Consider the following 12,921-nt stretch of genomic DNA (forward strand, 5'->3'; position numbering starts at 1 on the left):
TCCGTAGCCTAACCGATGGTCTGTTCATGCAGAAGCGATAGCTTAATACGGAGTAATTGTCAATGAAGCAAGCACAAGATCACAAGATCGAGACTCGTCACTTTGCAAAAGCAAAAAAGTCAGAAAGACGTGTAATTGCTGAAAGTCCATTTCGAAGCAAACCACTTTTTGATCAAATTGTTGAGGCCATAACCGTCTACATTCTGCGGCTCTGTAGAATGTCGTGGAATACTGTTTACTCATCAGAAAATGAGATAACTATCAGACAGCTTCGACATCTCATCAACAAAATTGTTGAGATCCGATCTCATTGAGTCATGGAGTCGAATGTTGATGCCTGGGTAGACTACCGAGGCTGCGATTTGACAGGTGGGGCATTCGGACGTTGGGGGAGTAATACTCGCGTTCTGATTGGATGGCTATTATCCAAAAGGACTAGCGTAGACACTGCTATGTCATTCTTTGTGGCTTACATAATCGCCTATGATGCCTTATCCCTCAGGCCACAATACCAAGCAGAAAGGCTTGGCAGTGTCAACCGCAAAATCCACCATCAGAAAGAACTCAACGGATTCCAGAACGCCGCCTCCTGTCTGCCATCACTTTCCTTGTCCTTGGCTGCCAAAACAACAAAGCCTATACTGGTCTTGGTCAAAGCGGCAACCTCAGTACAGTGTCCAACCACTGCCCTCGCTCTGGTGGTGGTGTTGTTGCGGGCTACCCATTCTCTCCGGAATAGAAACAACTCATCGCCTGAACTTGGTATCGACGACACCCACACCGACTTTCCCAAAACGCATCTCCGCTCCGCAGAACCCGTACACACCGTTGTCGTAACGACTGATTCGTGTCTCTTTTCTGGTCGCCCTTCTTTTTTCGATATGAATATTTATTGTCTCTGATAAAGAACGTCCCTGGTGCCTGCGTGTCGGGATCGGTTTCTCGCCCCTTGAAATTCTCCGCGTCAAAGAAAACAAACAATACGCGGCTCAAGGAGCTGGAACTGGTCCTATTAGTGACAGAACCCCTCTCGAGAATTATCATAAAACCTTCGGTTCTACCCCGTTATCAGACACGATTAAACTAGCATGAAACCGCCAGAAGCGTCATCGCCAATGTTTGCTACATTGGATCCTACAGTGCTGGACACGGAAATGAATGGGATTTATCAGGATGGCGATATGGATTTCATGAATAGCGGCGATTTTCAACAGCTCCCGAGTGATGCTGGCAGGGAGTTTGACGACATATTCGCCCGCTCACCTGAGTCTCAGACTACCGATCACAATGGGTTATACGTATCCCCTTCCGAAATGTCTTTTAGAAGACAACAGCAGACCGCCAACTCCCTCAAGCGCCCTCTTACCTTTTCTTTCGACTCGCCCTCAGATTCCACAGGCGATAATTCGAGTCCCGGTTCGTCGGTAGAGTCAACAAGGGACCATGCCCGTAACTCATCTGTTGGTTCCGCCGTTCACAGTGACGGTGCGGTCAAGTATGAAAACGACGGATGGCCAGCATTCATGAATAAAGACAACTTATTCGGCTTGGAGAGCGAATTTAACGGCTTCGATACAAAGTATTCTGACATCGAATCGAGTAACAGGGTCATGGACTCGGCGTTTGACTTTGACAGTGCGGCTAGCAGTCCCATGCCGGCTAACAAAAATACCCCTCAGACAGCCAAGAAGCAAAAGGCTTCAACTAAGCAACTCATGGTAAGGTTTATTTTCGATTATAGAATGAAAAGGTAGTCATCTAACGGGACACCCCTATTTTTCAACAGACATCTCATCCCGGCTCGCCGTTTTATCCCAATAGCTCCAGAGAAGCGTCTCCAATGACGTCGAGGCTACACCCTAACACTCGATCTATTTCCTCATCACAATGGAGCGGCCGCTCGCCCTCTTCAATCATGGACGATCCACCTGCAGCAGTCGATGGTAATAGCTTCTCTGCGCATAACGCTCTTTTGCACGCAAATACGAATATGACGATCGGTCCAAATGATGGACAATTTGAGGCGTCGGACTATATTTCTCCCTTCTACGCTAAATCGGTGGCTCGAGTCCCTTCTCGTCCAATCCTGCATGTACACCCAACTTCGCTCAAGTCTCGGGTGGAAACACAAATTCCGATTCGACTCACTTTGTTTCCCCTTCCCGCTGGTGTCAAGAAGCTTCGCCTACCTACACATACTATATCGAAACCCAAGTTCCTGGCCAAGCCTGACGTAGGACGCTCTCCGGACACCCTTGAGCTGCATACAAGCCTCGTGTGTACTAGTGCGATGCAAGATAAGTCGAAACTAGAAAAGGCATACGCAAGAGCTCGTGGGGAAGTCGTCAAGCGACGTTCATCAACAGTCTCCACTACTGATATTCAGGAAGATGATGAAGACAAACCCCTGGAAGGCGGCGAGGTCAAGATCTGTCAAGGGTGTATTCAGCGTGAACGAAAGCGAGCATCAAGGAAGAAGCAGCGGAAACCTGGCGAGGACGAACTTTTCCAAAAGGACGAGGACAAAAGAGTCATTGTTTTCAATACCAGCGAAATCAAGGAATGGGTCGAACCAGCCAAAGAATCTACCGTGACATACACTCCCCCTGGTGCAATGCAAGTTGAGCTGCCTATGCGAATAGCTTGCTACTGTCGCCATCAAAATGAGAAGACAGGGTTTCAAGTCATTCTTACCATCAAAGATCACTTGGATAATGTTATCGCCCAAGCAATGACCAATTCGATCATGATTACAGACGATCACAAGACTCATGCAGCAGGCTCGAATTCTTCCGCAGCAGCAAATCCTAGTGCTCCACTGACCGATGGTACTCAACTTCCTGGTACCAGCGTGTTCATTTCTAGTTCCTCTCACGAATTGGCAAAGGCCCCGGTTGGAGGGCAACAAGCCATTCGCATCTCGCCTAGCACAGATTCTCAAAGCCTTCCACAACATATGGCTTCTCAATATCCGATGACATCAGGACCCTTTGTCTCCATGCCGCAAAATAGCGGAACTTCATCGGCTTCTCTCACACCACGCAACAGCTCTCGACAGACATCTCCATCCGAGTACGGTGGGCCTTCAAGCAAACGCCGAAAGCACAGCAATTCCGGCAAGCTACCCACAGGATTGACTATGACTAGACTGGATAGTCCCCAAGCGAGCTCTTCTAGTGGCTCCTCGGCGAACAACCAAGTTCCTCCTAACATTCATGGCTTTTTCTCTCCGACTGAGAGACCTTTCGCTACACCAATTGGTGTCTCCGGTCCGTTTAGCAATGGCCCACCAACCCCGAATAACAATAACGAGGGTTCATATTTTACAAGCGTTCAGCCGAATTTTGACGGCCTTGCTCAACATCACTTCATGTCAACGCCTAGCTCGACTCATGCAAGTCGTCCAAGTTCACCAGGATTGACAGCAGCACGCAGTCTCTTTGAACCGGCGCACAACCTGTCTACTGGGCCAAACCCCGTCAACCAAGCTTGGCCTCACCTGACAAATGCGGGAAATCGGTTACCGACCATTATTCATAAGCTTGTTCCAGCTGAAGGCTCAACAACCGGAGGGACAGAGGTCACACTTTTAGGCAGTGGGTTTTACCCGGGTATGGAGGTTGTCTTTGGCGATACTCTGGCCACAACAACCACATTCTGGGGCGACAAATGTCTAAACTGCCTAACACCACCCGCTTTGCAACCTGGTCTTGTCCCAGTTGTCTTCAAACATGAACACCCTACGTTTGGTCAGGTGCCCCAGGCACAGCCAATTCTTCCTAAGCAACAACACTTCTTCCGATATGTAGACGATCGGGAGCTTCAGATGTACAGATTGGCATTGAGTATTCTAGGCCAGAAGTTACGGAACCCGTCAGATGCTTTTCAGACCGCCCAACGGATCATGGGAGGCGATCAGGCTGCATTGTGGAACCTACAAAATGACATTCAAGGAGGTAGCAGTGGACAAAGGCAGATACCTAACCTCAATGTCCAAGGCCAGACGAGCGACCTGGACTCAAGGATGCTTACCTATCTAGAGTTCATTGATCTGGATGACAGCCCTCGTGCTCCGAGGTACAACATGAAATCATCGACTGGCCAAACGTTGCTGCACTTTGCTTCATCATTGGGTTTGACAAGATTCGTAGCTGGACTTTTAGCGAGAGGTGCAAATCCGGATGTTCAAGACAATAATGGCCACACACCGATGCACTTCGCCGCTTTGAGCGGACACGCTCATATTGTCCACCGTCTCAGACTTGCGGGTGCCGATGCTATGGCACGAAGCATCCGAGGATTCACATCCGCAGATATTGCGACTTCCCTGCCCGCTCATCAAGCCGCGGTTATCCCTGCTCGTCACTACCGGTCTCGGAGCGTTGGCTCTTCACCCTCTCTGCGTCGTCGTCCTAGTAGCTCAGCATCATTGAGTTCGTTCTGGGAAGCTTCTTCAGCATCCGAATCTTTCAATCTTACTCAGGAACAGTCCGATGATGAAGAGGCAACTGAAACGGATGAGGAGGAGTTGAATGTGTATATCTCGTCTTCACGGCGTTCGAGTGTCCACCAAGATGTCGGACCTTCATTATACTATACCCGTTCTCGTGAAGACAGTGTACCGGCTGATAGTGTCAATCCGGAAGTCACGGCAGATGATGAGACATCGACCGGAGCTAATACGGCTCCACCCGCTTCTCTAGTTGCATGGCGCAATCAACTTGCAACTCAAATCAATCAATTCCAGCAAAGCGTTGGCAGAGCATTCCCCAACCTTCCTGCTCTTCCGCCAATGCCACCGATGCCGGCCCTTCCTGATTATCAGGCGTATCCTATGATGCGGCGCATCAGTAACCTTGTTCCTCATAGACCCGGGTCCTCTTGGTCCTCAAAGGATGGGTGGTGGGAGATGTTTACTGGAAACTCTTCACCAACCGCCACGAACGAGCCACCTGCATACGACGAGTTGTACCCACATCAAGAGGCCGACGAAGATCGAGATCTTGAGCTCAAGAAGACCTCGTTGCTTCGGGCAGCAACAGACGCAGCGCTTGATCAGCACTTTGAAGATCATGCTGGTCCGTCTAACTCCAATGGGGAGACGGAGGAATCGGAAGAGGAACTCACCGACATCCGGATTGGGCGTAAGACTGTCATTTCTCGTCAGCAACAGGAGCAATTGAAAAAGCAACAAGCTCGCAAAATGAAGGGACTTGCAAAGGATAAGAATCTCTACTTCTTTTGGGTAAGAATCCCCCCGAGTCTTGATGTTTAGTTATTTGAAAGTTGGATCAGTCGGCTAATGAATGTTCTTTAGATCCCAATGTTGCTTCTCTTCTTAGGGCTATGGCTTCGAAACTTCGTACCGGGTCTATGGCAAGGTATTTCCGAGGGATATGAGTTTTTCAAAACTCGTTACATACATCGTGCTATTGCAGCAACGCCATAGGCGACTAAGGTTATGGATTATGGTCCCCTTTCCCCCTAGCCTGGCTTTCTTTTTCCCTTCCCATTGGTGTCTAATATCAATTTTCTTGCTTTTGTGACTTCCGATAGATATCCTTTTTCTACCTTTTTTTTCTCTTCGAAGCGGGGGGGGGTTTTCAGTCAGTTGCATGCACCAGCCAGATGAAAGGTCATTAATCATGTTGTTTTTCTTACCCCTTTTCAGTTTTACGATTCCTACTTCCGTGCGAAGAATCTTGAGGGTTCCACGGAGTTGCTTACGAATTGTGATATGTCATGTACATATGTTCTACTTATTATATTATTAGCATTAAGACAAGCATTAGTTACGAATGTAATTTTGTTTAAGTCAAGGTTTTATGAGTTATCTTTGCCGTTCGTTAATTGATTAGAGCAGATTCTCCACCTTCATGTCTAGATGTCACACTGTACGAATATCCTAGCTCCGGTCTCACCTGGGCTGCTAAGAATGTGCAAATTTTTATGCATGAGATTCACTCTGTGGCAACCCCGAAAATGAGATCAATACGTTAAAGTTCATCCGGACTTCTCAAGAACGGCAGTATTTTCCTAACTAGTGGAGCGTATGTCTCAATAATGTGCCATTAGTATTGAAAAATAGGCAATAAGCCTGACTAGATGAAGCTTATCGACTTCCAGAAAAAGAAGTAATTCTTGAGACCTAATTCCCAGACTCAGAACTGTAGGGCTGGTTAAAAAATGAAAAGCTTGTTATTAGAGGGAGGAGGTAACTTGAGGATATTTCGACTTTCTATGCTTAAGATTCTACTGCTCGTATATGTAGACAGAAAAAGTAAGATAAGGACCTTTCTTGGGTCTATCATCGAGATTCTTCCAGCCATATGGAACAGGAGGTTGGAACCAACATCCATGGATGTCAACACTTTCATCACCGACCCCATATATGAACATACGCATCAAAATCCTGCAACGTCAAATCCTCCTCAATGATAGTTCTCTTGCTAGCAATCTCATACAGAGCTGCTGCCCGTTGAAAACAGATCTTTGACTCTTCGCTCTTGGACTGTTGCTGTAACACGATGCCCTTCATTAACGTAGCGCGTCCTTTTTCGGGAACGTAGCATTCGTGACGATCGAGGATCTTGATTGCTTGGTCCAGAAGATTACTGGATCACCCATTGATGTTAGGTAACTTGTCCGAAAATACTAGGATGGTAGGTAATTAAGTCACTTACATTGCTTCTGACAATCTTCCTATTCGAGAGTAATGTTGAGCGACTTTGAAGCACGAGTTCCCAGTTCGATGATGATTGCTGCCCACTGTTTCCTTGAAATGTAGAAGAGCGCGTTCGTGATAAAGTAGGCTTTCTTCAAGTAAGCCTTGAGAATGTCTCACATTTCCCAGGCCGTATAAAACTCGACCCGTGCTATGGGATTGATCAGTCAGTGAACCAGACAAGCAGAAATATATGTAGGTAGCACACATCATTGAATCCCGGTCATTGGAACCCAGTAATTCCTCCCTTTCACGCAAGGCCGTCGTTAGCATGGAAGAAGCCTCTTCGTGGCGACCCATAAGCCATAGCGTTAGGGCAAGATTTATCAGTCCCAGGCTCCTAGCAGCTTTGACACTTTCAGGGTTTTGTAGGCGTCCCGCTTCCTTAAGGGCTATTTCGATGTATTTGACTGCATTAGCATAATCCTTCTTCATTGCGTAGCTCATCCCTAAATTATAATACGAGCTGGTCAGTCTGGAATCGAATACGTCCTCGGTTTTCTCGTATCTGTCTCTGAGCAGTTGATTGTATCTCTCGAAATGATGTAATGCTTTATCTGGATCATTCAGCTCGGTTGCAGAGCCTGCAATGTTGTTGTGGATTTCGGAGAGAAGGAAAAATATTCTTTCGCCATCCTCTCTTGTGATTGTATTCTTCTCCTGTCGATTTCGGGCCTCTATGTACTGGACACAGGTTTGAGAAAGTTGGTAACAACCAAGAGCTTCTTCCGTACGTCCTTGCTCCTGAAAGTACCTGGAGAAGAAATGCACTGATCAGCTTTAAAACAAGATCACTTTGATGAAGGATCAATTTATCATACCAACCAAGCTCATTGATCAACATGGCAAAGTTTAAATTCCCCGACCATCTCAACTTTAATGCTTTCGGCGCCCGTAGAAAATGATCCTTGAGGCGTACAATATGAAGTGAGATTACCTCACAGTCCTTCCAACGCGCAATATGGTGTCGAACACCCCGTTCTGCCTCTGGCCAAAACAGCCGAAGGATATCCACAGCATCTGAAAAGGCTGTAGTGATACGATACGTATCCATTCTAGCCCTTGCTGCGTCTTGTATAAGACGGTGTATAGTAAGATTGGAAGAACTTCGGTCAGTCATGACCAGGGAGGACTTGAGCAGCTCGCTTCGCGCATTTTGGTATGCGGTCACGGTTTTTGGGTAGTCGGTTAGACGTGTCGTGCCGACAGCACCCTCAAGGTATTTCTCAGGAATGCCGGTAGGATATAGGAATGCCATGACATCCAACAGACCAGAGCTGTATTCCAGCTTTTCTAAAGACCATACCGATGCCAGGGTGTGGCCGTAGTTGGCGCGTTTATGTTTCGGTTCGAGAGAAAGATTGAAGAGAATTGCGTGCTCTTCTTCTTCTCCATACCTGTTAAGGAAATTCGCAAAAGAAAGACTTTGCCGAATCATTACTCCAGCCATTTGAGTGAGTGCCAGCGGCAGCCCGCCCAGGATGTCTGCAACGTCTAAGCTTAGCCGTTGCTCCTCAGGATCATTTTCCCGCCAGGTTAGCTTGAGCAAGAGATCTGAAGCATCGTCTTGGCTCATTGGTGGCAAGTCGATTCCATTTTTAATTTGGTAAAACTGTGTCTTTGCCAGGTTGTCACGGCTGGTAATGAGGATCGACCCGGTGCTACCGTCCGGTGGCCACAAGTCTGATAGGAGATCCGGGTTGTTAACGTTGTCAAATACCAACAACCATGGGACCTCTTCCACAGCACTATTGTCGGTACGATTATACGATCTCACTGGCTTGGCCAACCACCCCTTGACAAGCTCTCGAGTTAGGGCCTGATCTCTTGCATCCGGTGAGCCTTCCAACACCAGGCCAAGATGCTCAGCGAGTTGACTGAATTCATCCATCAGTGTTGTTGGCTCTTCTGCATCAACCCATAGAATTGCTTCGTAGGTATCCATATGGGTGATGGCATATTCGTTAGCAACCTGCGTTTTGCCCATACCACCAGGGCCACACAACGCAAATGTTCTCAGCTCCTTCCTATCAAGGCCATCTTCGTCCACCAGTGATAAGCATTTTTCAATCATCTGTAGCACCTCCACTCGATCGTGGAAGTCTCTATTTTTGGTAAAAGGAATGATGTGGCATGGAAGTAACGGGTCCCTTTTAGTTGTGGAAAAGTCTGAAAGGGATGGGCCATCTTTCCTCGTTTCGCTTGATGTCCCGGTCACTTGACGGCTGGTACTTATCGTCCTGGGATCTTTTCCGTTTAATTGAATATTGACTTGGCCTTTTCTGATAAGAACCTTGGGAACGACTCACTTTGACTTGGGCTCGACCTATTATCAGCCGAGTTATGATAGGCGATTGTAGACTCTATCAAGGCCATAGGTAAAGATTCTAGCGGGAACGGTCAATTTGCAATAACTCAATCAATTTGGAAGGATTTTATACCGTCCTTAATCTCTGTTTCAATACGAGCCAGAGTTGCTGCGACTGCCTTCCGTACTGATCTCTCCAGCAGATGACTAGGTGTAAGCCTGGCAACATCCTGGTGGTTGGCTTGAATATCAACGCACTCTTCCAAAGGCAGGTTTACTCTACACTGACTTGGTGGGATAATCTAGAAACGCGGAACAAAGTTAATCACGTGCGTAGATAAGAAATTGTTGAAGAGAGAGGTCTTAACCAGTGCTTTGGTATTCCTTGATAACAACCTCTTTATTGCCGTCTGTTTGGTTTCGCATAGTGTTAAGACATGGATATGGTTAGCTACCGCTTCAAATCGAAAACAGAGATTTCCCAGCCGTTTTGCATCGTCTCCAGTTGTTGGATATATCTTCCTATGAAAGGATTTGGCTTCACTGAGCAGCTGAGGCTGGCACCAGTCCTTGACTTCTTCGGAAGTCGTATGTGGCGTTGCCAGAGAGACAAAAGCAGCAGTAGTCCGGACGACTTCTTCAAAATCACCCTTTTGTTCGAGGGCAGTTGTAAGGCACTGCATATAGAGACGTTAGTATTAGTGGTCCGTATGAGGGGTGAGATCATTGCCTGTTTTACAATGATTCCTCCTAAACTATGCGCTATAAAGATGATAGGACAGTGACGAAGCTGAATTGTTATCCGGTCAATATTTACGGACACAAAGTATCATCCACCACAGCACCCGGTCAAGGAGCGACTTACTTCGTTCCCTCGAGTGTTAAACAAAGCCAACAAAGTTTCAAGCAATTCCAATCCTTTGTCGAGGATCTCCACCCACAGGCGAGGATGAACGTTCAGATGAAGGCCATGATTGAATTGATACGCAATTGGCGATGGCAAGACATCATCTGGAAGAAGTTGATTCCATATTTGGCCTCTGCCTTGGAACCATGTATCGGGCGACGCTGTTCCTACCCCTGGAACAAGTACGATACTATGCCGAAAATTATCAGTAATTGGAGCTTCAAACATACCTTTGTTCTTACATGGTTTTCGGGGCTGGGCATTGGGATATTGCGTGAAGCTTGGGAACCGAACTGGCAGCACCCGCCATTTCGAATCCTACATTTGAAACACGGTGAGATCCGATATCGATCTCGAGTTATGAGGCTATTTGAAAGCCACGAACTCACAACTTACAACAATGATTTACTGTTAAAAGTGGTGGAATTTGGGGATTTGCGGCTCTAATACATCAGTAGCCCAACGTGTAGGTATGGTATTGTCAGGTTCAGGCATCAAAACGATGGTCGTACAGAAGTAATAACATAATACGTGTATATCAGGTACATGTACTTAGCTTGTTGGTACATACCTAACTAGTCCGTACTAACATGCTGCTTGCACCTATATAAGAGGCGATTCACCGTTACCATTTTACTTCCGCTTTACTATTCCTGAAGTGAGTCAATCCCAAATCTCATATTTTGAAACCTGTTGCGGTGAATCGCAAATGCTTGAAACTAGCATTTGTTGTCTGGACAGACTGGAGCTCTACAAAAGGGAAAAGCCTTTTGAGCTCCGCTTCCATCCTCCCGACAATTTTCCACAGAAGAATCTACACATATCCATACATGATCGCATTCCGGTAGAAGATGTTCGAGGCCACGAGCAAGATTTGTCTATCGAAAAGAATGGGTTTTGTGTCATGGAGTTAGATGTGCCTTTGCGTTCCACAGATTTCGATGATAAGCAGGTGATTGAAGTGCAATATTTGCCTCATTTAGCTGAGAGCCTAAAAAAGCGCCTGGGTGCCAGACGAGTCCAGGTGCACGATTATGTGGTATAGGCGCGCTCTTCCTCATAATGAGAAGCAACTCATAATTGGGAGTCTAGGTGCGCAAAAGCCACGAGATATTCCCAATATCCACCGGCCAGCCATATGAATGGGAACAGCCCGCAACTTTGCTTCACATTGGTAAGCTATGGTCTACGTCCGCAGGCTCTGCTGACCAGCATTATAAGACACGACTCCACAAGGTACGCAAAATCTTGTGAGAGAATACAATCAAGATGTTACGCCTTTGCTGAACATGCGTTATCAATATATCACGTATGCTTGACCTTTGCCCTAAAAATCGGTTGCGATAAGAAAATTACCGCATTCGGTAACGATTTTTTCATTAGGGTTTGGAAGCCTCTGAGCGGGCCGGTCAAACAATGGCCGTTGATGATGGTTGACAACACCACGGTTGATCCGCAATCAGACTTGGAACCGAGGGATATGGTCTACTATGAGAAGGTCGTCGATACCTGCCTAGTCTATCAGTCAAGCGCGTACAAGTTCAAGTATTTGAGTGACCAAAAGCCATCGGAAGCTTGGGTGATTTTGCAGTCTGATTCGGGTGGACTGACAGGTATCTTTTTTGTCTTCTTCTGCTAAAACTCCGAGATTTGGAAACGGACTTAAATAACTAATAATCGACTTAGGGGTTCCTCATACCGCATTTTCCAATCCTCTGGCACGCCCCAATGACCCGCCTCGAGAGAGCATAGAGGTTCGGACATTGGTATACTACGATGAATGAAATAACAAGGTATTCGTTACTTAAAAGACATGTTTATTTCCGCAGTGAAGGGTAAGGGTGGTATGAGCAACGAAGAAAAAACCTCCCTAGATAGGAAATGTAACTACGAATACACATTCCATATGTAACCCGATTGCGTGTAGCTACATATGTCTGCATTAGAGGTAAAAGTTCGCATGCATATTATGCATTGACACCGTTCTTCCATTGAACTTTATCTCCAAACAACAATTGACCGAGTAAATTTGCTCTTTTCTTTCAGGCTGATTGTGCTTTAGATACCTGGGTACATACCCGTAATAACGTATTGTACTGTATCCAAACATACTGTACACAAAAATTTCATCCTAGATTTTAAGTGTATGAAAACCTCACGAAATAGGTATATAGACACTCATCATTCAGCTTATTTTTGTTATCACATGGTTCCCCTCCTTTTGGTCATTTTGCCAATCCTTCACCGAATCAGTGAGTGCCAACACATCTAACAACAGTAAAAATTTCACCCGTCAATGCTCTATATGGGTGAGTAGAGCAACCTCCATGAAACGTAGCACAAAATCAAGCATTGGATAAGTTGTTGAATAATCCAATGACACACTATTGAGTTATGTATCACTTGGGCCTCCTTCTGAGAAACCCCCACTCATCACCTCGACTGTAAAAAATCGTAGGTATGACAGGTACAGGCCTATATTATGCAAGGAGGCGATAAGATCTCATACTGAAATGCAATCTACCAACTCATATCTTTTCACCACAAGTCTTAAACAAGACAGCTAGCTACATACTATCTTTTCAAAAACTTCAATCGAGAAATGTAAGATATATGGTCCCCATCAAGTTCTTATTAACTCTTTGATATCTTCTTTCTCATCCCAATGGAACAATCAGCCAAGTGAACTTCGAACGATGGCCGACTTCACCCAAGTGCAACCATGGAAGCTGAATACTTCCGTGAGGGAGCATATTGCTATCAACTCTCTCGCAAGAACCGAGACTGAATCGAGCAACAGCAGAGCGAATTTTTATCCCAAAGGAGCCATGATGTTCAACGGTGGCCAAGCTTCCGGTGTCAAGGAAACAAAGATTCTATATGACACCGAAAGCTCGAATGATTAGCTAGAGAGTATGGACTGAGGCCTAAGTATATGGTGACCCCTTGATTAGGGCGAAGAACAGTAATAAGTGTACCTAG

At 46.2% G+C, this 12,921-nt stretch overlaps 3 protein-coding genes across 3 annotated transcripts; 2 read left to right on the forward strand and 1 right to left on the reverse strand.

Moving 5' to 3' along the window:
* Positions 1-1,088: 1,088 nt before the first annotated feature.
* On the forward strand, positions 1,089-5,449 carry TSTA_088640 (membrane-tethered transcription factor (SPT23), putative; the record flags this gene model as incomplete). Its single annotated transcript, XM_002478546.1, has 3 exons — positions 1,089-1,718; positions 1,787-5,245; positions 5,318-5,449. The coding sequence occupies 3 exons, from the start codon at positions 1,089-1,091 to the stop codon at positions 5,447-5,449; spliced, it is 4,221 nt and encodes a 1,406-aa protein (XP_002478591.1).
* A 927-nt stretch (positions 5,450-6,376) lies between these two features.
* TSTA_088650 (uncharacterized protein) lies at positions 6,377-9,715 on the reverse strand (the record flags this gene model as incomplete). Its single annotated transcript, XM_002478547.1, has 5 exons — positions 6,377-6,614; positions 6,684-6,875; positions 6,933-7,401; positions 7,550-8,971; positions 9,505-9,715. The coding sequence occupies 5 exons, from the start codon at positions 9,713-9,715 to the stop codon at positions 6,377-6,379; spliced, it is 2,532 nt and encodes an 843-aa protein (XP_002478592.1).
* Positions 9,716-11,368: 1,653 nt separating this feature from the next.
* Positions 11,369-11,723, forward strand: TSTA_088660 (uncharacterized protein; the record flags this gene model as incomplete). Its single annotated transcript, XM_002478548.1, has 2 exons — positions 11,369-11,552; positions 11,626-11,723. The coding sequence occupies 2 exons, from the start codon at positions 11,369-11,371 to the stop codon at positions 11,721-11,723; spliced, it is 282 nt and encodes a 93-aa protein (XP_002478593.1).
* Positions 11,724-12,921: the final 1,198 nt, after the last annotated feature.

Source organism: Talaromyces stipitatus, genomic scaffold (assembly GCF_000003125.1).
Source record: "Talaromyces stipitatus ATCC 10500 scf_1105507295527 genomic scaffold, whole genome shotgun sequence".
NCBI lineage: Eukaryota > Fungi > Ascomycota > Eurotiomycetes > Eurotiales > Trichocomaceae > Talaromyces > Talaromyces stipitatus.